Raw genomic sequence first — 17,312 nt, forward strand, 5'->3', positions numbered from 1 at the left:
ATCGTATGAGAAGGAGCCATCAGAGTGTCGCCGGGAAAGAGCGTCGACAACATTAGAGTCGTCACCCACTATCATCCTCGGTTAGTCTGTGAGGAGGATGTCTAACTTGAGAAAGGGTTTGGAGTTCGTACTATAAGAATAAGGGCTTGGAGAAGTTATTGTGGTAGAGAACATACAGTGGTGGACCTTAGTTGTCCCTGCAGAAGGACCATCTAAGCCCAACCCTTCATTTATCCAAGCCCTAACACCTGAACCTCTAGCTATTCAAGTAACATAAGGAGATACCAAACCTTGGTCACATCAAATGGCATGGCTCATGAGTTAACTGAAAGATTTATTAATGATGAAATATTGAATTAGTTTGAAATACCTTATATCATCCATTTTAATGAAAGTGGGTCATATTTGTTAAGAGGTATTAAGACATATATTATGTCATTTCATAGTAGTTTAGGACAAGAATCAATTGCGGCTCCATTCTGAAAACAGAATGAGCCACAAATCAACACTTGGCTTGGCTTCCAATAATATCTACCCGCCCATTGGTTGAGCAGTCAGAGTAGATTGTTCTACCCGACCGTCAATTTATAGAGGATGGCATTCGTCACTCCGCAGTCTGCTGCTAGTACAGATCGTGTACGGCAGATCTCGCATCCGTTTTCCATCGAGCACGCGGATCCTGTGTCTCGATTAAGGACCAAACACAAAAGCGTTGGCTCTCGTTTGACGGGCCCCACGACAAGTCAAGTCATCCAGGACATTCTTTCCGGTGCTCGCTGGCTCGACCTGGACGCAGGAGATGCACCCGACCACCGGTAGTAGATACTGTTATAGTGCTGTGAAGCACAATGCAGTCACGAAATGAGACCATAAGTGAGTGTGAGATTGGCAAGACTGAGGATCAGGATGATGTACAAAAGTTTCTCTTTTTGTAATGACGAAGAGACAGTGAACTTGTTTTCTTTTTATGAGATGGAACCAAAACAGTGCAGCAGAACCAGAAAGCTGCACTGGGACGGCCACTGCAAACATAACAAATGTATGCGATCTAAGGTGAGTGAGAAGTGGCAAGTTGCAACACGATCCATCTTCTCCAATCCACCGGAACCATGAAAACTTGGTATCTCGTTTGCCAGGGAACACGTTTCTGTCACCTCTGCCTTCTAACAAGGTTGGTGTTGGCAATTCGAGAAAAGAGTGGTTGTCGTCCACCTTTCACGTATGACAGATTAGGATGCTTGCCATCCATGGAGGAAGCTCACCGCTGCGTCTTCCTCTGGGTTGGTCTCCGATGACGCACAGATCCTGTTCCGGGTCTGTCTGCACCGAAATTACCCCCAGTTGTCTTCCTACCTACTCGCTGCCCCATCGTGAACTGCCACTTTTATGCTCCCCTGCATGTGGGATTCATTAAGAGCTCACCCTCCCACTGCACAAGAAAACACAGATGAACAGGGTAGTAACTTTAAAGCTGCACCTACTGCAGCTTGCAAAGGTATGAAAGACTGTCACCCTATAACCTCACCTTCTCACTTAATACCTGGACATATGGGGGTTGTGCTCTTCCCCGCAACTACTTCAATGGCTCGACCAGTCAAAAAGATATTGAAAACTAGTTTATTTATTTCATATTATTGTTCATTAACACATTGTTAAGCATCTCAATTTCATGAGGAAAAATCTGCTGATCAGTGGTTCAAATGAGAGACTAAGAGATAGGGTGACCTCTTATTGTATTAAAAACATTGAGGACAGTTCAGGCTGCTTTAGTTCTTTCCTTACACAAAGTCCAGACCTATTAACTGCACTGCGGAAAAGAATAGGATGGAGACGTAACTTCTGGTTGGCGAGGCAGAAACATAGATGCTGGTTTTGATTGCATTGTAAAGGTGATTATTGAAAGTGTCGGGGTGTCATAACTAGCAAGCGTTTGGTTTGATCCATAGATGCTAGTTCTTTCCTTACATAGTCCGCATCCAATGCATGATCACTTCTCCGTGTCATTATCCTGGATTAACTTAGTAAGCTTCGGTCATGGAAATTGAAGCTTGGGCACAGAACCGTTTCGCCCACGCTCAGGTGGATCAGATGCGTCTCCAGTCTCGATCATTACCTCAGATTTATAATCCAATTTCTATTTAAGAAACTAACTAAGCTTGGGCTTTTCGTAGATTCCATCTCTGAGAGGATCTATCCTTGTATCTGCCATAGAAAGTGATTGATGCGTGGTGCCTTCATGTAAACGATATGGAGTTCCTCTCTCCCGTTAGCGGCGGAAGAAACTTGTAGGATGTTAAAGATTTTGTGACAATGAACTCAAAGAGATTTCGTATGATAGTACTACGGGAAGATGGGATTGATGTTAACAGGTTGATGGTAGGGTGGTGGCTATAGAGGAACAGTAATCAGGATTTTTATATTTGAATAATCCAGTTCGAGGTCTAGCATTCATGTCATCATTAAATGCTTTGTTTGATGATGGTTATGATCTTAAATGCATGGAAGCTGCATTCACATGGATCTCTGCTGTCTCTCCTACTTACATCCAAGGCAAAGAGAGGGCTGTTCGATCAAGTGGTAGCTATAAAATGGCGCTGCTGGTTGTAGGAAAAACTAAGCTTGGCGCTAGCTTGAAATCATGGCCTCTATGAAGCAAGAGTTTTTCCTCATGATCTTACTGCTGCTCAGCATCTTCAGATCATCGCAAGGTCTCGCTCTCTCCCTCTCTATTGTTTTATGTTTCTGAGGTTGTATCTGGAGCAACCATTTCCTGCCAAGGAGAAGGAGATGAAGCTTGTGTTGGGTTATGACGTGCAGAATGAAGCCAAAAGTTTGGGAAAGTATACCATGGGGACAGACATTGGTCATTTGCTGATGTCTAAAACATTGAATTATTCTTTTTAGGAAAATGATGTCTAGAACATGTTTTGTGCAAACTTCTACGTTTCTTGATATTGGACTTGTCAGGAACTCCTAGTTTCAATTTGGTTTTGCAGCATTCTTTAAGATGAAGTTTTCTATTTATTTTCTCTTTAGGATTTCTATAAGATCGAGTTTCCAGAGGGTCTTTGAACTCGTTAGGATCAAGTCTGACGAGTATTAATCTGCATTGTTATTTCCCTACTGCTCATAGTGATCCGACCAATAAAGAGTGAAGCTCTGCTGCTAGAACAATTAGTTTGCAGAATTCAAGGAGATTTATGGAGTCATTTAGAGCTGAAACTTTGAATCCTGATACAAATGGGAGTTCCCATTGCAAGTTCCGAGTCCCATGGTGAATTCATTGTAGAGTGAGTGGGTGCAGGATTTTGCAGTCATTAATGCTGATCTGCTATTGCTCGATGGGCTTCAGGAAGGGGGTTCACGAAGCCGAGGTACCCTTACATCAAGAAAGCAAGCGGCTTCTCATCAGCACCAGGGGAAGCATACGACTACATCATAGTGGGCGGAGGCACCGCAGGGTGTCCCTTGGCTGCCACCCTCTCTCACAAGTTCAAGGTGTTGCTGCTCGAGAGAGGCGGCTCCCCCTACGGCAACCGCAACATCTCGCGTTTGCAGAACTTCCACATCTCTCTGGCTGACACCTCCCCCAGTTCTCCGGCGCAAGCTTTCATCTCCACTGATGGAGTCATCAATTCTCGAGCTCGAGTGTTGGGTGGTGGGACTTGCATCAACGCTGGCTTCTACACCAGAGCCAGCCCCAGGTATCTACTGCAAACCGAAGCTCTTCTCTTTTTTGGTAGTTTCTCTTTGATGCAGAGTACTAAGTTTTGAGGTTTTCCGCTCCATCATTCATTCCTCGAGACGCTGAGCTATCATCAATATGCTCAATTGGAAAGCTTGGTGCAAGGCTCTGATTAGGTTGTTCGTATGGTTGTGCAGCTATGTGAATGCAGCAGGTTGGGATGGCCAGCTGGTGAACGAGTCGTATCCATGGGTGGAGAAGAGGATAGTCTACTGGCCCAACGTTGCACCTTGGCAGGCTGCGCTCAGGGACGGGCTGCTGGAAGCCGGCGTCTCTCCTTTTAACGGGTACACTTTTGACCATATCTACGGAACCAAGGTTGGTGGCACCATCTTCGACAGGAGAGGTTTCCGGCACACCGCCGCCGATCTGCTTGCTGCTGGGAACCCGAACAACCTCAGGGTCTTGCTTCGTGCTAGTGTACAAAAGATCGTTTTTGACACTCAAGGTGATGAACCGAAACCTGCCTCTTTCAGGAAGTATCATGCCCTCCTCTGTTCCGTCGGCTAACATGGAAGCCGTAGCAGGGCGACGGCCGAAGGCGGTAGCGGTGCAGTTCAAGGATGAGAATGGGCGGCAACATCAAGCGGTTCTCGCTGATGGGGCGGGCGGCGGCGACGTCATACTGTCCGCCGGCGCCATTGGCAGTCCTCAGTTGCTCCTCCTCAGCGGGATCGGACCCAAGCATGACCTCGAGAAGCTGCGGATTCCTGTTGTCCTCCACAACCGGCATGTCGGGAAAGGGATGTCCGATAATCCCATGAACTCCATCTTCATCCCCACTAAGAAGCCGGTGCGGCAGTCGCTCATCCAGACGGTGGGGATCACAAAGATGGGCACCTTCATCGAGGCCAGCAGCGGGTTCAGCCAGTCCAGCGACAGCATCCAGTGCCACCACGGCATAATGTCCGCCGAGGTGGTACATCCTCTTCTCTTACTCCTGCAACCATCTTTAACCAAGCTGATCGATGCCCTGTGTTCTAACCGCTTCTTGTAAGAACTGCCACAGATTGGGCAGCTCTCCGCCATCCCACCGGCGCAAAGAAGCCTGGAGGCGGCGCAGAAGTACGCCAGAAACAAGCAGAACCTGCCCCGGGAGGCATTCCGTGGGGGCTTCATACTGGAAAAGATCGACGGCCCGCTCTCCACCGGTGAATTGAGCCTCCTCGACACCGACGTGGACTGCAGCCCCTCCGTCACCTTCAACTACTTCAGCCACCCGTACGACCTGAAGAGGTGCGTGTACGGCATAAGGACGATCGAGAAGATCGTGCGGACGAAGCACATAGCCAAGCTGAGCGGCGTGGACGAGTACCCGATGGAGGTGCTGCTGAACATGAGCGTGAAGGCGAATCTGAACTTGGTGCCGAAGCACACCAACGACACCGCGTCGATCCAGCAATTCTGCAGGGACACAGTGATCACCATTTGGCACTACCACGGAGGGTGCCATGTGGGGAAGGTGGTGGATCACGACTACCGCGTGATGGGTGTCGCCGGGCTAAGAGTGATCGACGGCTCAACATTTGTGAACTCTCCTGGCACTAATCCTCAGGCAACTGTGATGATGATGGGCAGGTGATTACACCACATTCCTCTTCGACGCTTCAAGATTAGAATCCAAATAGATGAGTGAAGGTGGGGTTTCATTGATCACTCGCTAAACTGATGGCTTTTGTCTATGCTCAGATACATGGGAGTGAAGATACTGAGGGAAAGACTGGGAAGAGCAGCTGAAGTATAGAGAGGAGGAAATGCATGGCTCAGATACAGGGAAGAATGATTGTAATGTTCGTTGATCCAACGTTTCCGTTTGCTCATATGTAGATCGGGTTGTGAATTGAGTGTAAATTGAATGATATATCCTTCTCGTTGAGCTGTTCCAGTGCATCATCATCCGGCCACTGCTTCGCCATCTAAATGCCATGACTTGCAGCAATCTGATGCAGTTCTGATTGGTAGAAGCTGGTGCAGAAAAATAGCATAATATACATAATAAAACAAAATCCATATAATATATGTGTCAAAAATCAATTTGGCCTTTGCATTAAAGAATTTTCATCCCTAAAAAAGCTAAAACTCTTCACTGAAATCCTTACAATAAAGACTGATTCACACTAAAGAATGCACTTCAGCAGTCATATCTTGAATCTGTTCTTTTGAAACTAATTCCGTGAAGGAATACAATCGAGTTCTTAAGGAACTTTCAGGGACTCACTTGTCCTGTTGAATCAAAATTAGACAGAAACTACTAAAATGGAAGTCACTTGTATGATCTTTCTCTCTCTGAGTTGTGGAGATGAGAGATGGAATTGCAGATCCTAGTGAAGCTTGATCTGATAAGAAAATGATATACTTATCAATCGAATGAATGACATGCTCTGCTACCATCCTAAAGATATTATTAGTTTGATCCTACTAATCTACGAAGCTTAAGTTTATATTACCAAGAGACCTAACGACTACATTTAAACTCTGATACTAGTAGTATCAACTTCCCTTATGCTATTGTTGCGGTCTTTGATTGATAAAATACTGTTCTACATTCTCACAAGAAAATGAAAGAAGATTTAAATGAATTTATGAAGACTCGATACACATGAAGCCTATGCCTTATGTGCACTAATTAGTATTATGTGGGATATCAAATGAGTATGTGCATGCAGAGCTGCACCGATTTAAAGAGGTCACCTAAAGATACAGGTCCGAAAAGAAGCCTCGTTTGAACTGCACACAGCAAGTGTCGGTAATGTGCGGTAGTCCTACGAGAGTAGGAGATGTTGAAGCTTGGTTTCGGATCCATTACTGCCGGACGCTTGGGGTTTCTGCCATGGTGAGTTTTTGGGATTCCCGTCACAGGAGTCGTCGCCTCTCACACCCATGAGGGAAGCCTCGCGGAATCCATTCCTGGAGGTGTCAGAAGAGGCTGTGGAGGTGGAGACGAACAAATATGGCATGCTCGCCAAGGCCAAAGGAATCCAAGGCTGCTCCTCCACCTACTCATCAAGGCACCTACTGGTCGTTCCTACTAAGATCTGTTGCTATGCTATTTTGCCGAAGCAATTCGAGGAAACTTATCTTCTGTTTATGCAACTCTTTTACCTGATTACACCAGCCAATATTCTTGCAAGAAGAGGAAGAAATTTTCCTATACCCATATTTTGAGTCTCATCTAAACAAATGTAAAACCTTTTTATGGTTCAACAGTTCACTAGTAACATAAGTTTATGACAGATGATTTACCTGAAAAGGAAAGGATGTTGGCTTATCTTAGTATTAGAATTGTGGAAACTAATCCTATCTCTCTCATATGCACAATGGGATATCTAATAAAAGAGAGAACAAAACCGTATGATTACAGTGGACAGTACAAAACTAGATTTGAGGGAAACGGAATCTCCTTCCTGTAAGTAGAGACGTAGAAAGAGAACAAAAGAAATAAAACATTTATCTATCATTGTCCCCCAGAGAGAGAGAGAGAGAGAGAGAGAGAGAGAGAGAGAGTAATGTGGGGAATCCTCATAGGATGAGGGAGTCTGGGTTAAGTCTCTTGTACTCAAGAAGTCTCTCGGCAACCGGACGCCTCTCCACTACGCCCTCCTCTTCCTTCCTCACTGAGGTTTTCCTTCGGAGAACCCGGCAATATCCGCCGGCGGCGGAGGAGGACATGCCATCTCGTGGAGCAAAGCACTATGGGTTTTTACTCCATGTAATGGAGCACCACCACTGCACCATCCAAGGGTGAAACCGGTAGCACTAGATGTATGAGCTGCCATCTGATCGATGTGTCGAGGTCTAGCCGTGACTGCACCCATCTGAGCTTCCTTTTGGAGCAATGCGGTGGCTGACAAGAAAGGAAAGGTCGTAGAAGTTCGATATGACGCAGGTAAAGAAGATTGGCCCTCACGTTGGAACTCAGATTCTAGCATTGTGGCGTAGATGGAGGACAAGGGATCCATTTGACTTTGGGACGTTGAGGCAGCTGGTGGTGGCTCAGGTCCTTGACAAGCCGCCCATGGTGATGAGATCTCCTGTTTCATGGTAACGTAGGTACCATGAGATCTCCTAATGTCGGCGTGTTGGGATCTCAACCCGTCGGGGAACTGAGGCTGCATGGTGGTGCTCTGACCAGCCGCGAGTTCATGGGATGACAAGGGTTGAGAGTACAAGTGTTGATGGTGGTCAGCCACAGGGTTTGCTTGGGTAACTCTTGCACTTTCTTCTGCCAGAGCATCACAAAATGCTCTGTGGGTGATAAAGCTGTCCCTTCTGCAACACCCAACAGTATATATCAGCATGCAGCAACCATGGATGTATGAGAGAATAAGGTGGAAAGCAATCCTGTGCTTCCCCTTCAAATTATATTCCATTTCGTCCTTCCCTTTGTACCTCCATGTGCTGGGCCAGAAAGCTCCTGTTGTTTCCTTCTACGTTTAGCTAGCTCTGCTCTCTCACTACCGTTGAATCGATGATGGGTTTCGATGAACAGTTTGCATCTTGTGAACCTATGTAATGCTTTTACATCAGAAACAGCACTTGAGTAGTTGGCATTACCTTGAGAAGAGGGTTCCACAGTCACATCTGTATTCCCTCGTGCCACAGATCTTGCTGTGGGCTCTCCAGTCTGAATGAACAGCGTATTTCTTGGAGCACTTCTCGCATTTCCACTTCTTCTCGCCGTGCTTCCGGGAGAAATGCTTCTTGATCCCAGTGAGGTCTCCGAGTGCTCTGGAGGGGTCGTGGTGTACGCACGACGCATCCGGACAAATGTACACCTTCTTCCTCACCTGCTTGTTCGTCCTCTGCTTCAGTTTCCACGGTAGGTTGTGGCCCCTCCTGTGCAGCTGGAGATTCTGGTCCCTTTGAAACCCTTTGTTGCAGATCTCGCACACGAACCGGTTGGTTGCCATCAGTGTGTTGGGCGACAGCGCTATCACTTCCGCATCCGGGTCTGAACTCCAAATCGTAAGGAAACAGAAGACAAACTCCATTTAGATTACATCAGAGCACAGACCTGGGTTTCCTGGGAGGCCCCTTTTTCTCTTAGCTGGGACCGGATTCTGTGAGGAGGCAGAAGTAGTGGGATTGGACATGTTCTCCTCCACCTTCATCATTGTACTGCTTGCAACTTCAAGCCCGGCTTTGTTTTCCTCCTCCTCTGGTATGGAAAGGGGTGGAATTTAAGCCCAGCTCATGGCTTAGGTAACAAAAGATAGCATCGAGAAGACAAGTGCAAGAACTCGGAAAACAGTAAAACAGTAGATAGAATTCACAATCAGACACCAGATCTATTGTTCCTCCTCCTCCCATCTACCCACAGAAGAACAACAGGCAAAAATTAAGATTTCTGGATCCAGAAAAAACCAGAGAAAGAGCGCTTATTGCAGCTGACATATGAAACCGCATCGAAACGAAAAAGAGAAGCACGAAAAAATTTCTTATACCTCAATCAGCTCTACATACTGCGAAGCCGAAAAAGAGGGACATAACAACAAAGGCGATACTTGATAAGGCAGTGCTAAGAATTAACTGATGCGAGGAACTGATGAGCCCCCAGTCGAGAGGAAAATGGTGGGCGGGGTGGACGTGCAGATGGATAGACGGTGTGAGACCGTGGACGAGGGCAGCAAAATCAAGCGTGCAATCGTTCATCCATTGAATGCCTGCACACACTACGATGCTTCTATGACGTTCCACTTCCCGTCTTTTTCTTTGTTCCCTGCTTATTATTATATATTCTCCCTTCCTCTCTCTCTCTCTCTTTCTCTCTCTCTATAATTATCACTACATCTTTTCCGCCCTTCAGCTTCTCATTTCTGCGTTAGCATGATTAATTCATTGATTGAATTCAGGCAGGCATGTACATGTCCGTCTCTATCCTTGCCTTTCTCTTTTCCATAATATGTTATGGTGTCCCACCATTTGAATCATCTTGTTTCTTCCATCAGTCGCGTTCTACTGCATGCCTAATTTCTTGGTCGAGTTATCAGCTCGAAGGCCATAATCCTCCACCAAAGACGACCAACAAATCCACGGGTAAAGTCATATGATCGTTCTCTAAAACCCCAGCAACATTAGATCCAAAAAGAATAAAGAGATGGAAACACACCCAAAACGAATGCTCGCATAGATCCATGCAACATCCCAGTGAGTTGATCGATGCACTTCGTTTCTCGGAGCTGACTCACGCTGGGCCGGATCAGGTCGAGCTTGCGACTGGGGGCTGGATCGTCCATTAATCCACGTTGTGGACGGCAGAGTCATCTCAGTCATCAAGGAAGGAGAACGTGTGAAGCTCGATCGATCTTTCGCTGAAGCTGGAGGCGTGAAAGAGGACGCGGAAAGGCTCCAAGGTGAGACGACCGCAACAAAAGGCTGAGAGACTTTTGTAGAGTGACTCGATCAGATGATGGATGACTTCCAAGACATCATTTTCTGTAAGAAACTTTCCGATTGTTTTAGGTGGAAGCGTGGTTGCTCCAATGGTTATGATTGACATGAGGAGCAACCGCATCATTACAAGTCTGACGACCTCACTTGACTTGGAGATGCAAAAGCAGCACTCCTGCACCACCCATCATAATGCGGCTTTCCTGCACCGAGATGACGCCTTAAGGCGACGCTCTGTATTGTCTACGTGTTGTCTGACGGTAAGCGTTCAAAAAGATGAAGCGTTTAGTATCTTCGTCAATTGTCCATTTGGAAGAGGCCCATATCACGTCGTTACTTGTTGCAAAATTACAACCATGACCCTTCAATTTCAGTGTACTTTTTACCCTCTAAATTTAAGCTTATCTTTGGTAATTTAGGTAAATTATAGGAAGTGATAAAATTGAGTCCTTTGGATGTTATTTTAATAGAAGAAATATGTGAAACATCTTACTTAATGTTTGAATATATATATATATATATAGCGAAATTTTTATTTAGTCATTATGTTCAAAATATATCTGAAGATTAATGACATATTATCTTCTATAATTAACTAATTTTTAGTATCTTAATCTCTATACTTTTAAAAATTATATTAGGATCCTTATACTTATGAAAGTGAAACATTTAATCTTGTTTCTCCTCACGCCATCCATTTTATTGATGAAAATATCGTATATATTCAATAGTAAATCGAAATGAGGCAAAGTCATTTTTATCAGTAAAATTGATGATGTGAGGATAAATGAGTTAAATATTTGACTTTCATAAGTATATGAATACCAATATAATTTTTTATACTATAAGATCGAGATACTAAAGATAATTAATTATAAAAAAAATAATATATAATTAGCCCTATATATAATGAGGTTTTGAACTATCACGTTTGTTACGACTAGGTCTAATATATCATCCAATATTTTAGACATAAAGAAAAATTTAAGCATAAATAAAAAATATTAAATCTTTTTTTTATTTTATATTCTCCCATATATGTCAAAAATGATTACCAACTTTAAAATATATTTTTTATTATAATATTTTTTTGGTTTACGGTATTGATAATAGTTTGATCAAGTTCTAAGTCTTATAAGTATATTGTATTAAGATTGGAGTTATATTACCAAAGCTTGAAACTTTGATTCTAATACATTCTGTTTTTTTTTTTTTGGGTTCACTTGTCATATTACCAAAGCTTCATAAATCTTTAATTGCAATCTAATTATTTGCATAATCAAAATGAAATTTGTATCCAAGCTTATTAATTAATGCATTCTCATTTTTCGCTCTTTTTCCATGTTAGCAGGACAGTGAGATTTCTTACTCTTTCTTCTCCTCCATCATTGAGGTCATGACGTTGCAGACATCAGAACTTGGTCTCTTAAAGGAAATTGTACTGTATCAAACCTTGCAGTGCACGCTCTCGATCGAACGGATAGCGTTAACCAATCTGGCACTGGTGATTGTCTATTGTGCACATCCCACGGCGCAAAAGGTGGTGCTTTTTTCCCTCTCTCTGACTCTATCATCTCTTTTGGGTCAGTGAGATCAAAGTCCCAACTTTTGTACCATCTATGTGGAGGGATTGGCCACGGCAGGCGCGCAGCAGCGTGCGAGAGCCTTCGACCTTTTCTGGACGGGTGTTCCCTTCGAGACCTTTGTCTTGTTTTCCTGCTCTGAGGAAAGAGGAAGGACAGGAAGAATAAAGTAAATGGAGCGACAAAGATGGTAAAGGGGGGAGAGGGATGCTGCGCCTTTTCTAGTGCTTTGGGGTAGAAAAGGAGGAGCATGATAGGATTCCTGATACCTGTAGATTCAAAGGGAGAAAACAGAGAAGAAGACATTCGGATTTGGATTCCTGGCTCTATCCATCTTTGGTTCTTCTGTCTCTTGTGAGATCGGGAAGGAGAAGAGCGATGGGCGACGAGACCTCGAGCAAGTTCAAGCGGATTTGCGTCTTCTGCGGCAGCAACTCTGGCAACCGAACCGTGTTTAGAGAGGCAGCTCTTGATCTGGGCCACGAACTGGTACGCCCCGCTGATCCTTCTCCATCCAAGCGTTAAAAGATCATATCTCGAGGACTCAAAGGTTCGATTTTTAAAGAGCATTCGAGGGCCGATGTAGAAGATTGCAAAGATGTTCTTTCTTGATCGATAGGCCTTTGCCTTTCCTATTGCATCTCATATTGAAAAGATTCAGTCTTGGAAAACTTGTTTTGCTTGAAAACTTTATGTTGGAGTTATTAAAGCAGATGCAATGTAATTCGCCGATGCTTGTTCCTTTTACCCCTGCAAAAGGTTGGAAAATCATGTTTCTTTCTGAATCGTTTGTTATGTTAATCTGTCGTGCTGCTTGTTTGATGGGTTATAGGTGAAGAGAAGAATCGATTTAGTTTATGGTGGTGGGAGCGTCGGATTGATGGGTTTGATCTCGCAGACAGTTTATGATGGAGGTTGCCATGTCCTTGGGTAAGCTTTAGCATTTCTGGCTGTGTTTCAGCCTCTGCCTCGTACCCATTCTCTTAATAGTTCTTCCAATACTTTTGCTTATGATCTCAATTTACTTCTGAATGGGTGCAGGGTCATTCCTAAAGCTTTGGTGCCCCTTGAGGTTTTTGTTTGACCTTTAATCCTTTTACCTCTCTGTTGTTCTTGTTTATTTGTAGATGTCCTGTGTTTATGTACTTCTTCTTTTCAGAAACCTCTGTGCTTTGTTAGGTCTAACAGTTGCTATGTTTTTACTGCTTGTCATGTGGACTCTACAGTCAATTTTAATTGGATGGTTCTCATAAATTTTTTATCCAATTCCATAGCTACTTATTTGGTCCTTCAGACTAGTATAAACTTCCAATGAATTAATGCGAAAGCAAGCACCTATTTATATCAATGATGGGCATTCTTAGTTACAGGGGATGGATTATCATGTAATCATTATATAAATTGTTTGGATGCCAGGAGGGTCTCGGTAATAGATCGGTCGTTGAGGTCTAAATTTACAGTTCCTATCTTTATATTGACATTGACAAACACATTTTGTTATTTTTGAGCCCATAATTTTTATTGGTTTTTGCACTTATGAACTTTAAATTCTGCCTGGTAAATTTTTTCTACATGATGTTACTCTCTCTCACTCTCTCTCTCAGATTCACAGACAAACTTTAATTTACCTGATAAAATTTCACACTCACTCTGACCGTATTTGACTAAGTTTACCATCTCTAAGAATTTCATATGAGAGAAAAAGTGTAAAATTGCTGCAGGCATCTTCTGATATACTGATTAGGAAAGTTATGAATTCTCAATTCAAATTCCAGATGAATTTTCTGCTACATAGAAATAATGGTGACATTATAAGAGAGAAAGATTCCACTGGTCCAGTTCTATACTCTTTGGAATTACTCTTACTCTCAGATATCTGGTGAAACCGTGGGTGAAGTGAAAATTGTTTCAGACATGCATGAGCGAAAAGCTGAGATGGCTCGACAAGCTGATGCATTTATCGCACTTCCTGGTATATGATTAATAGGCTCTTCCTGGTATAAATTAGTAACCAAGTGCAACCATGCTCAGGAGTTCCTCGTATATTGTAGGAGGATTTGGAACAATGGAAGAGGTGCTGGAGATGATAACATGGTCGCAACTTGGAATTCATGACAAACCAGTGTGTAAAATTTCTTTGCAAAGGATGCTACCAGTTAAAAAAAAATAGTATATATAAGTAATGATGCAGTTTTTGTATGCTCAGGTCGGCCTGCTAAATGTTGATGGTTACTACAATTCTTTGTTTGCACTATTTGATAGTGGCGTGGAAGAAGGTTTTATAAAGCCGGCTTGTAGACATATAGTTCTTTCTGCTTCCAACGCAAACGAATTGCTTGAGAAAATGGAGGTCGACTGCCTATCTGATTCTTAATCTTGCTTTCTAGTTCTAACTTCATTCTATGCTGATGTTTAGCAGTTGATCTTTTTCAGCACTTAATTGTCTTTATGACTATGAGTAGGCAAAATTTAATACTGTTTTTTTCATTTGATATTGCAGCTATACACTCCTTTGCACAAAGAAGTTGCTCCGAAACAGAGCTGGGAGATTGCCCATCTAGGTTATTCCAAAGCACCAAGCTCGCCCTGATAATTCTTTCTCGAAAATTTCAGTTCCATGTGATTCTTTACTTGATGGATCGCAAATGAGAAACATCATGGCTCTGGTAGCTATTCACTAAGGAACTACTCTCAGTTGACTTCTTAATAAAAGTTGATATCTTCCTACTGTGAATCAAGATTCTTCACTCGCTCACCAAGAGTCATATGTGGAGAAGATTCAAGTTTATTGTGTCTGATGTAAGATAAACCTTTTCGGTATGCACATTTTGTGGAATAATATAGATTGAAGAGGGGAGAGACAAAAGTCTCTTCACTTGGTTCCTCTTTTTATGTCATATTGACTTGTTAGCTCTTTGAAAGAATGAGGCACATCAACCTGTGATGATCTCTAGAATTCTTTTCTTGAATCTGCTGGATAAGCATAAGCAGATGAGGCCATTTTAGGACCCCAGGAGGTCCTTCATTTTACTTTTGGGAAGATCCTACTGGGAAATCAGCTGTTCCTGCACAAGTCACTGCCTGCACCTGCACATGGAGTCTTCAGAGGGAAATCTTCTGATATACTGATATATATATATATATATATATATATATATAGAGAGAGAGAGAGAGAGAGAGAGAGAGAGAGGGGCTTTATGTGGATCTTCTGGTTGCATCGGACATTGTCATTCAAGGTGCATGCAGGTGGGGGCTGTGAATGCCTCCTGGTGTGAGCATATGAAGAAAAGTGGAAGTGTGAGCTTTTGGTGCTCCCCCTCTGTGACTTCCCGTTCACCTCCTCAGCCATTATAGCCTGTGCGTCTGTGACCTCCGCAGATCTGGAGAGGTCGGCTGAGGAGTGGTACCATCAGAGACCATGAATCCATGGAAGCTGCTGGCTTTGCTGTTGGGACCCCCTCCTACTATAATCCAAAAGCTAAACAGCATATATAAACAAAAACTTATATCTGCACAATTCCTGATGATGTCTGTGGCCATTGCTTTTGTCGTCATCAACATGATCAGCTCACCTCAGCCAAAACTCGATTCTTTTTCCTTGCATCTCCATGGATCAGAGGGAAAGTTATTGGCAGAGGAGCTCACTGTCATCGTTTGACATGGCCTTGTGTTCTTCCACACCACAGCCTCACTCTCTAATCACCATTTGGCTTCATCGGCGCCGAACAGACCAGTTGCGGTAAAAGAGAGACCTTTGCATGCCTCGCGTATCTGTGAGTGCGTACAATGATTCTTATGCATCACCAGTTTCGGCATCACCGTACGATGGCCACGTCTTCCACTACAACTTGTTACTTGGACACTTCAGACTTCTTGGCCTAATCTATCGAGGCTGATCAAATCAGCCACTGCAATTTGTCTCTCTTAATGTGACAAGCTTCATGCGTGCACTCCACCTCTCCTTGCCATTCATTAATCTAACAAAAGCTCAGTCTCTGATCAAGAGTTTAAGCTGCTCTTTCTGTTTGTTTTCTTTGTGCAACTAAGAATCAGGAATCCAGTGAAAGCCAAACATAGAATCCATGAGAACAAGACTTCGTGTTGTAGTGAGAGTATTCAATTAGGACTCGCAAGTAAGCTAGCCCAAGTTGTCAGTTCATATTACAATTTGCACGAAGGAAGATGACAACACCCTGTTGCTTTTCCTTTCATTTCTTCTCCGAAGCTGGTTAGATCCAAGTCGGTATGACTTTGTTTTGTCGAGTATCGTGACAGCCCAAGCTAGTGAGAGACCTGATATAACGTCTATGGAGAATCACAAACGTGCAACTGATGCATGTTCATCTGAGATGGCCAACATGATCGTGTCTCCATCTCTGTCTCAAAGGCTAATATTTCTCATTCATCGACAACGCACTTCTTCGATATGTGGAGTTTAGCAGAGAAGAACATGGTGAAATGTGAACTGTTGTAACTGGCATGCTTTGGTAGAGCCATCGCTTTGTGAACAAACACTTCCTCCTCTTAGGATGGAGCTTTGGTGGATGATTACTGCATTTGGGCTACGATTCTTAGCAGGCACTGGGCCAGACTGCCTAAGATTGTGAGTCTTCTCCAGAAGAACTACCCCGAGAATAATGAAGAAGCCTTCAAACAGGTATAAGAGCTCTCTCTCTCTCTCTCTCTCTCTCTCCGTTCACACATCAAGCAGATCGATCATAGTCACACAGGATATTACAACACAACAAAGTCAACATTATCATGATATTGCTGAAACATGCAACTTAAAACCATAATACAGATTTCGAACCCAAAGAATTTGCATGAAGCAGGACACACATTCTTAAATTTGCATGCTCTGCAGGCCAAACCAAGTTCGAAGGTACATGCAGATTCGGATGCCACCACTGCACCAATAAAACATAGCATAATTGAGATGGAAGAAAAGGAGCTACAGGATCAGTGGAAGGTCGACTGTCCACGGAGGATACTGATAACAAGCCAAAAACTCAGGCCCAAAGGCGGAAGAATATATCAAGATTGAGGTGGCCTACCTCGATCAAGAAACACTACCACTTCACAAAGAAATGGGAGAAGGCACACGGAGTTCCTATGTATGTTCTTGAGGCACTGGACATGGAATCTGTGAAAGCTTAGCATTTCTGTGCCTGTGTTGGTTCGATCGATAGTGCCATGCGGTGTCCTTGCCGTGACAGGAGACTGTTCAGATGCATCAGATGGCATAGGCTCTAATGGTGTATAATAATATGTACCCTTGTCATCGTGCCATCCATGATCGAGGGTCTACAGGGGTGTCCTACGAACTCTTAATGGCGATATGCCGCCATTGTCGTTGCCTCCGTTCTTGGAGGTGCATGCAGCAGCACAGGCAATCTTGGGCGTCTTCGCGGTGAAAAGGGTGATGGGGCGGTGGGGGACCGAGGCAAGCTGTCGTGAGGCTACCAGTGGAGTGATGGAGGTTGGTGGATCAATTCCGGCTGGGGATAACGAGGCAATGAATGATAGCATGAACGGGTGGCTGGGCGGTCGATGGACCGCATTCCCCGTTCCCGTTCCCGTCCTCCGCGCCCCCC

At 43.9% G+C, this 17,312-nt stretch overlaps 3 protein-coding genes across 5 annotated transcripts; 2 read left to right on the top strand and 1 right to left on the bottom strand.

The window, feature by feature from the left end:
- Positions 1-2,630: 2,630 nt before the first annotated feature.
- On the top strand, positions 2,631-5,504 carry LOC135612716 (protein HOTHEAD-like). The gene is made up of 6 exons (XM_065109325.1): positions 2,631-2,708; positions 3,353-3,704; positions 3,883-4,193; positions 4,273-4,661; positions 4,755-5,323; positions 5,435-5,504. Exons 1-6 carry the CDS (start codon positions 2,639-2,641, stop codon positions 5,487-5,489), a joined length of 1,746 nt encoding a protein of 581 aa, XP_064965397.1. The 5' UTR covers positions 2,631-2,638; the 3' UTR covers positions 5,490-5,504.
- Positions 5,505-7,054: 1,550 nt separating this feature from the next.
- Positions 7,055-9,506, bottom strand: LOC135600579 (zinc finger protein GAI-ASSOCIATED FACTOR 1-like). Of its 2 annotated transcripts, none has more exons than XM_065094148.1 (4): positions 9,276-9,506; positions 8,760-8,903; positions 8,300-8,696; positions 7,055-8,014 (listed from the first exon to the last, which is right to left on the bottom strand). In XM_065094148.1, the coding sequence occupies exons 2-4, from the start codon at positions 8,857-8,859 to the stop codon at positions 7,357-7,359; spliced, it is 1,155 nt and encodes a 384-aa protein (XP_064950220.1). In that variant the 5' UTR covers positions 8,860-8,903; positions 9,276-9,506; the 3' UTR covers positions 7,055-7,356. The 2 variants fall into 2 exon arrangements, with proteins under 2 accessions (XP_064950220.1, XP_064950219.1); XM_065094147.1 differs by having other exon boundaries at positions 9,190-9,506.
- Positions 9,507-11,742: 2,236 nt separating this feature from the next.
- Positions 11,743-14,615, top strand: LOC103976020 (probable cytokinin riboside 5'-monophosphate phosphoribohydrolase LOGL1). Of its 2 annotated transcripts, none has more exons than XR_010482937.1 (7): positions 11,743-12,207; positions 12,551-12,648; positions 12,760-12,790; positions 13,591-13,690; positions 13,770-13,840; positions 13,981-14,068; positions 14,219-14,615. XR_010482937.1 is itself a non-coding variant. In XM_009391189.3 (7 exons), the coding sequence occupies exons 1-7, from the start codon at positions 12,097-12,099 to the stop codon at positions 14,306-14,308; spliced, it is 645 nt and encodes a 214-aa protein (XP_009389464.2). In that variant the 5' UTR covers positions 11,745-12,096; the 3' UTR covers positions 14,309-14,615. The 2 variants fall into 2 exon arrangements, 1 of the variants encoding a protein (XP_009389464.2); XM_009391189.3 differs by having other exon boundaries at positions 11,745-12,207; positions 13,925-14,068.
- The last annotated feature ends 2,697 nt before the right edge of the window (positions 14,616-17,312 follow it).

This window comes from Musa acuminata, chromosome BXJ1-2 (assembly GCF_036884655.1).
Source record: "Musa acuminata AAA Group cultivar baxijiao chromosome BXJ1-2, Cavendish_Baxijiao_AAA, whole genome shotgun sequence".
Lineage (NCBI taxonomy): Eukaryota > Viridiplantae > Streptophyta > Magnoliopsida > Zingiberales > Musaceae > Musa > Musa acuminata.

Excerpts from the sequence above, each read along its gene's own strand:
- LOC135612716 (XM_065109325.1), top strand. The coding sequence starts at position 2,639 with ATGGCCTCTATGAAGCAAGAGTTTTTCCTCATGATCTTACTGCTGCTC. Across the intron at positions 4,194-4,272 it reads GATCGTTTTTGACACTCAAG|GGCGACGGCCGAAGGCGGTA; the intron begins GTGATGAACCGA and ends AAGCCGTAGCAG. Across the intron at positions 4,662-4,754 it reads ACGGCATAATGTCCGCCGAG|ATTGGGCAGCTCTCCGCCAT; the intron begins GTGGTACATCCT and ends GAACTGCCACAG.
- LOC135600579 (XM_065094148.1), bottom strand. The coding sequence starts at position 8,859 with ATGATGAAGGTGGAGGAGAACATGTCCAATCCCACTACTTCTGCCTCC. Across the intron at positions 8,697-8,759 it reads GGGCCTCCCAGGAAACCCAG|ACCCGGATGCGGAAGTGATA; the intron begins GTCTGTGCTCTG and ends TTTGGAGTTCAG. Across the intron at positions 8,015-8,299 it reads TGTGGAACCCTCTTCTCAAG|AAGGGACAGCTTTATCACCC; the intron begins GTAATGCCAACT and ends TGGGTGTTGCAG.
- LOC103976020 (XM_009391189.3), top strand. The coding sequence starts at position 12,097 with ATGGGCGACGAGACCTCGAGCAAGTTCAAGCGGATTTGCGTCTTCTGC. Across the intron at positions 12,791-13,590 it reads AAGCTTTGGTGCCCCTTGAG|ATATCTGGTGAAACCGTGGG; the intron begins GTTTTTGTTTGA and ends TCTTACTCTCAG. Across the intron at positions 13,841-13,924 it reads TTGGAATTCATGACAAACCA|GTCGGCCTGCTAAATGTTGA; the intron begins GTGTGTAAAATT and ends TTGTATGCTCAG.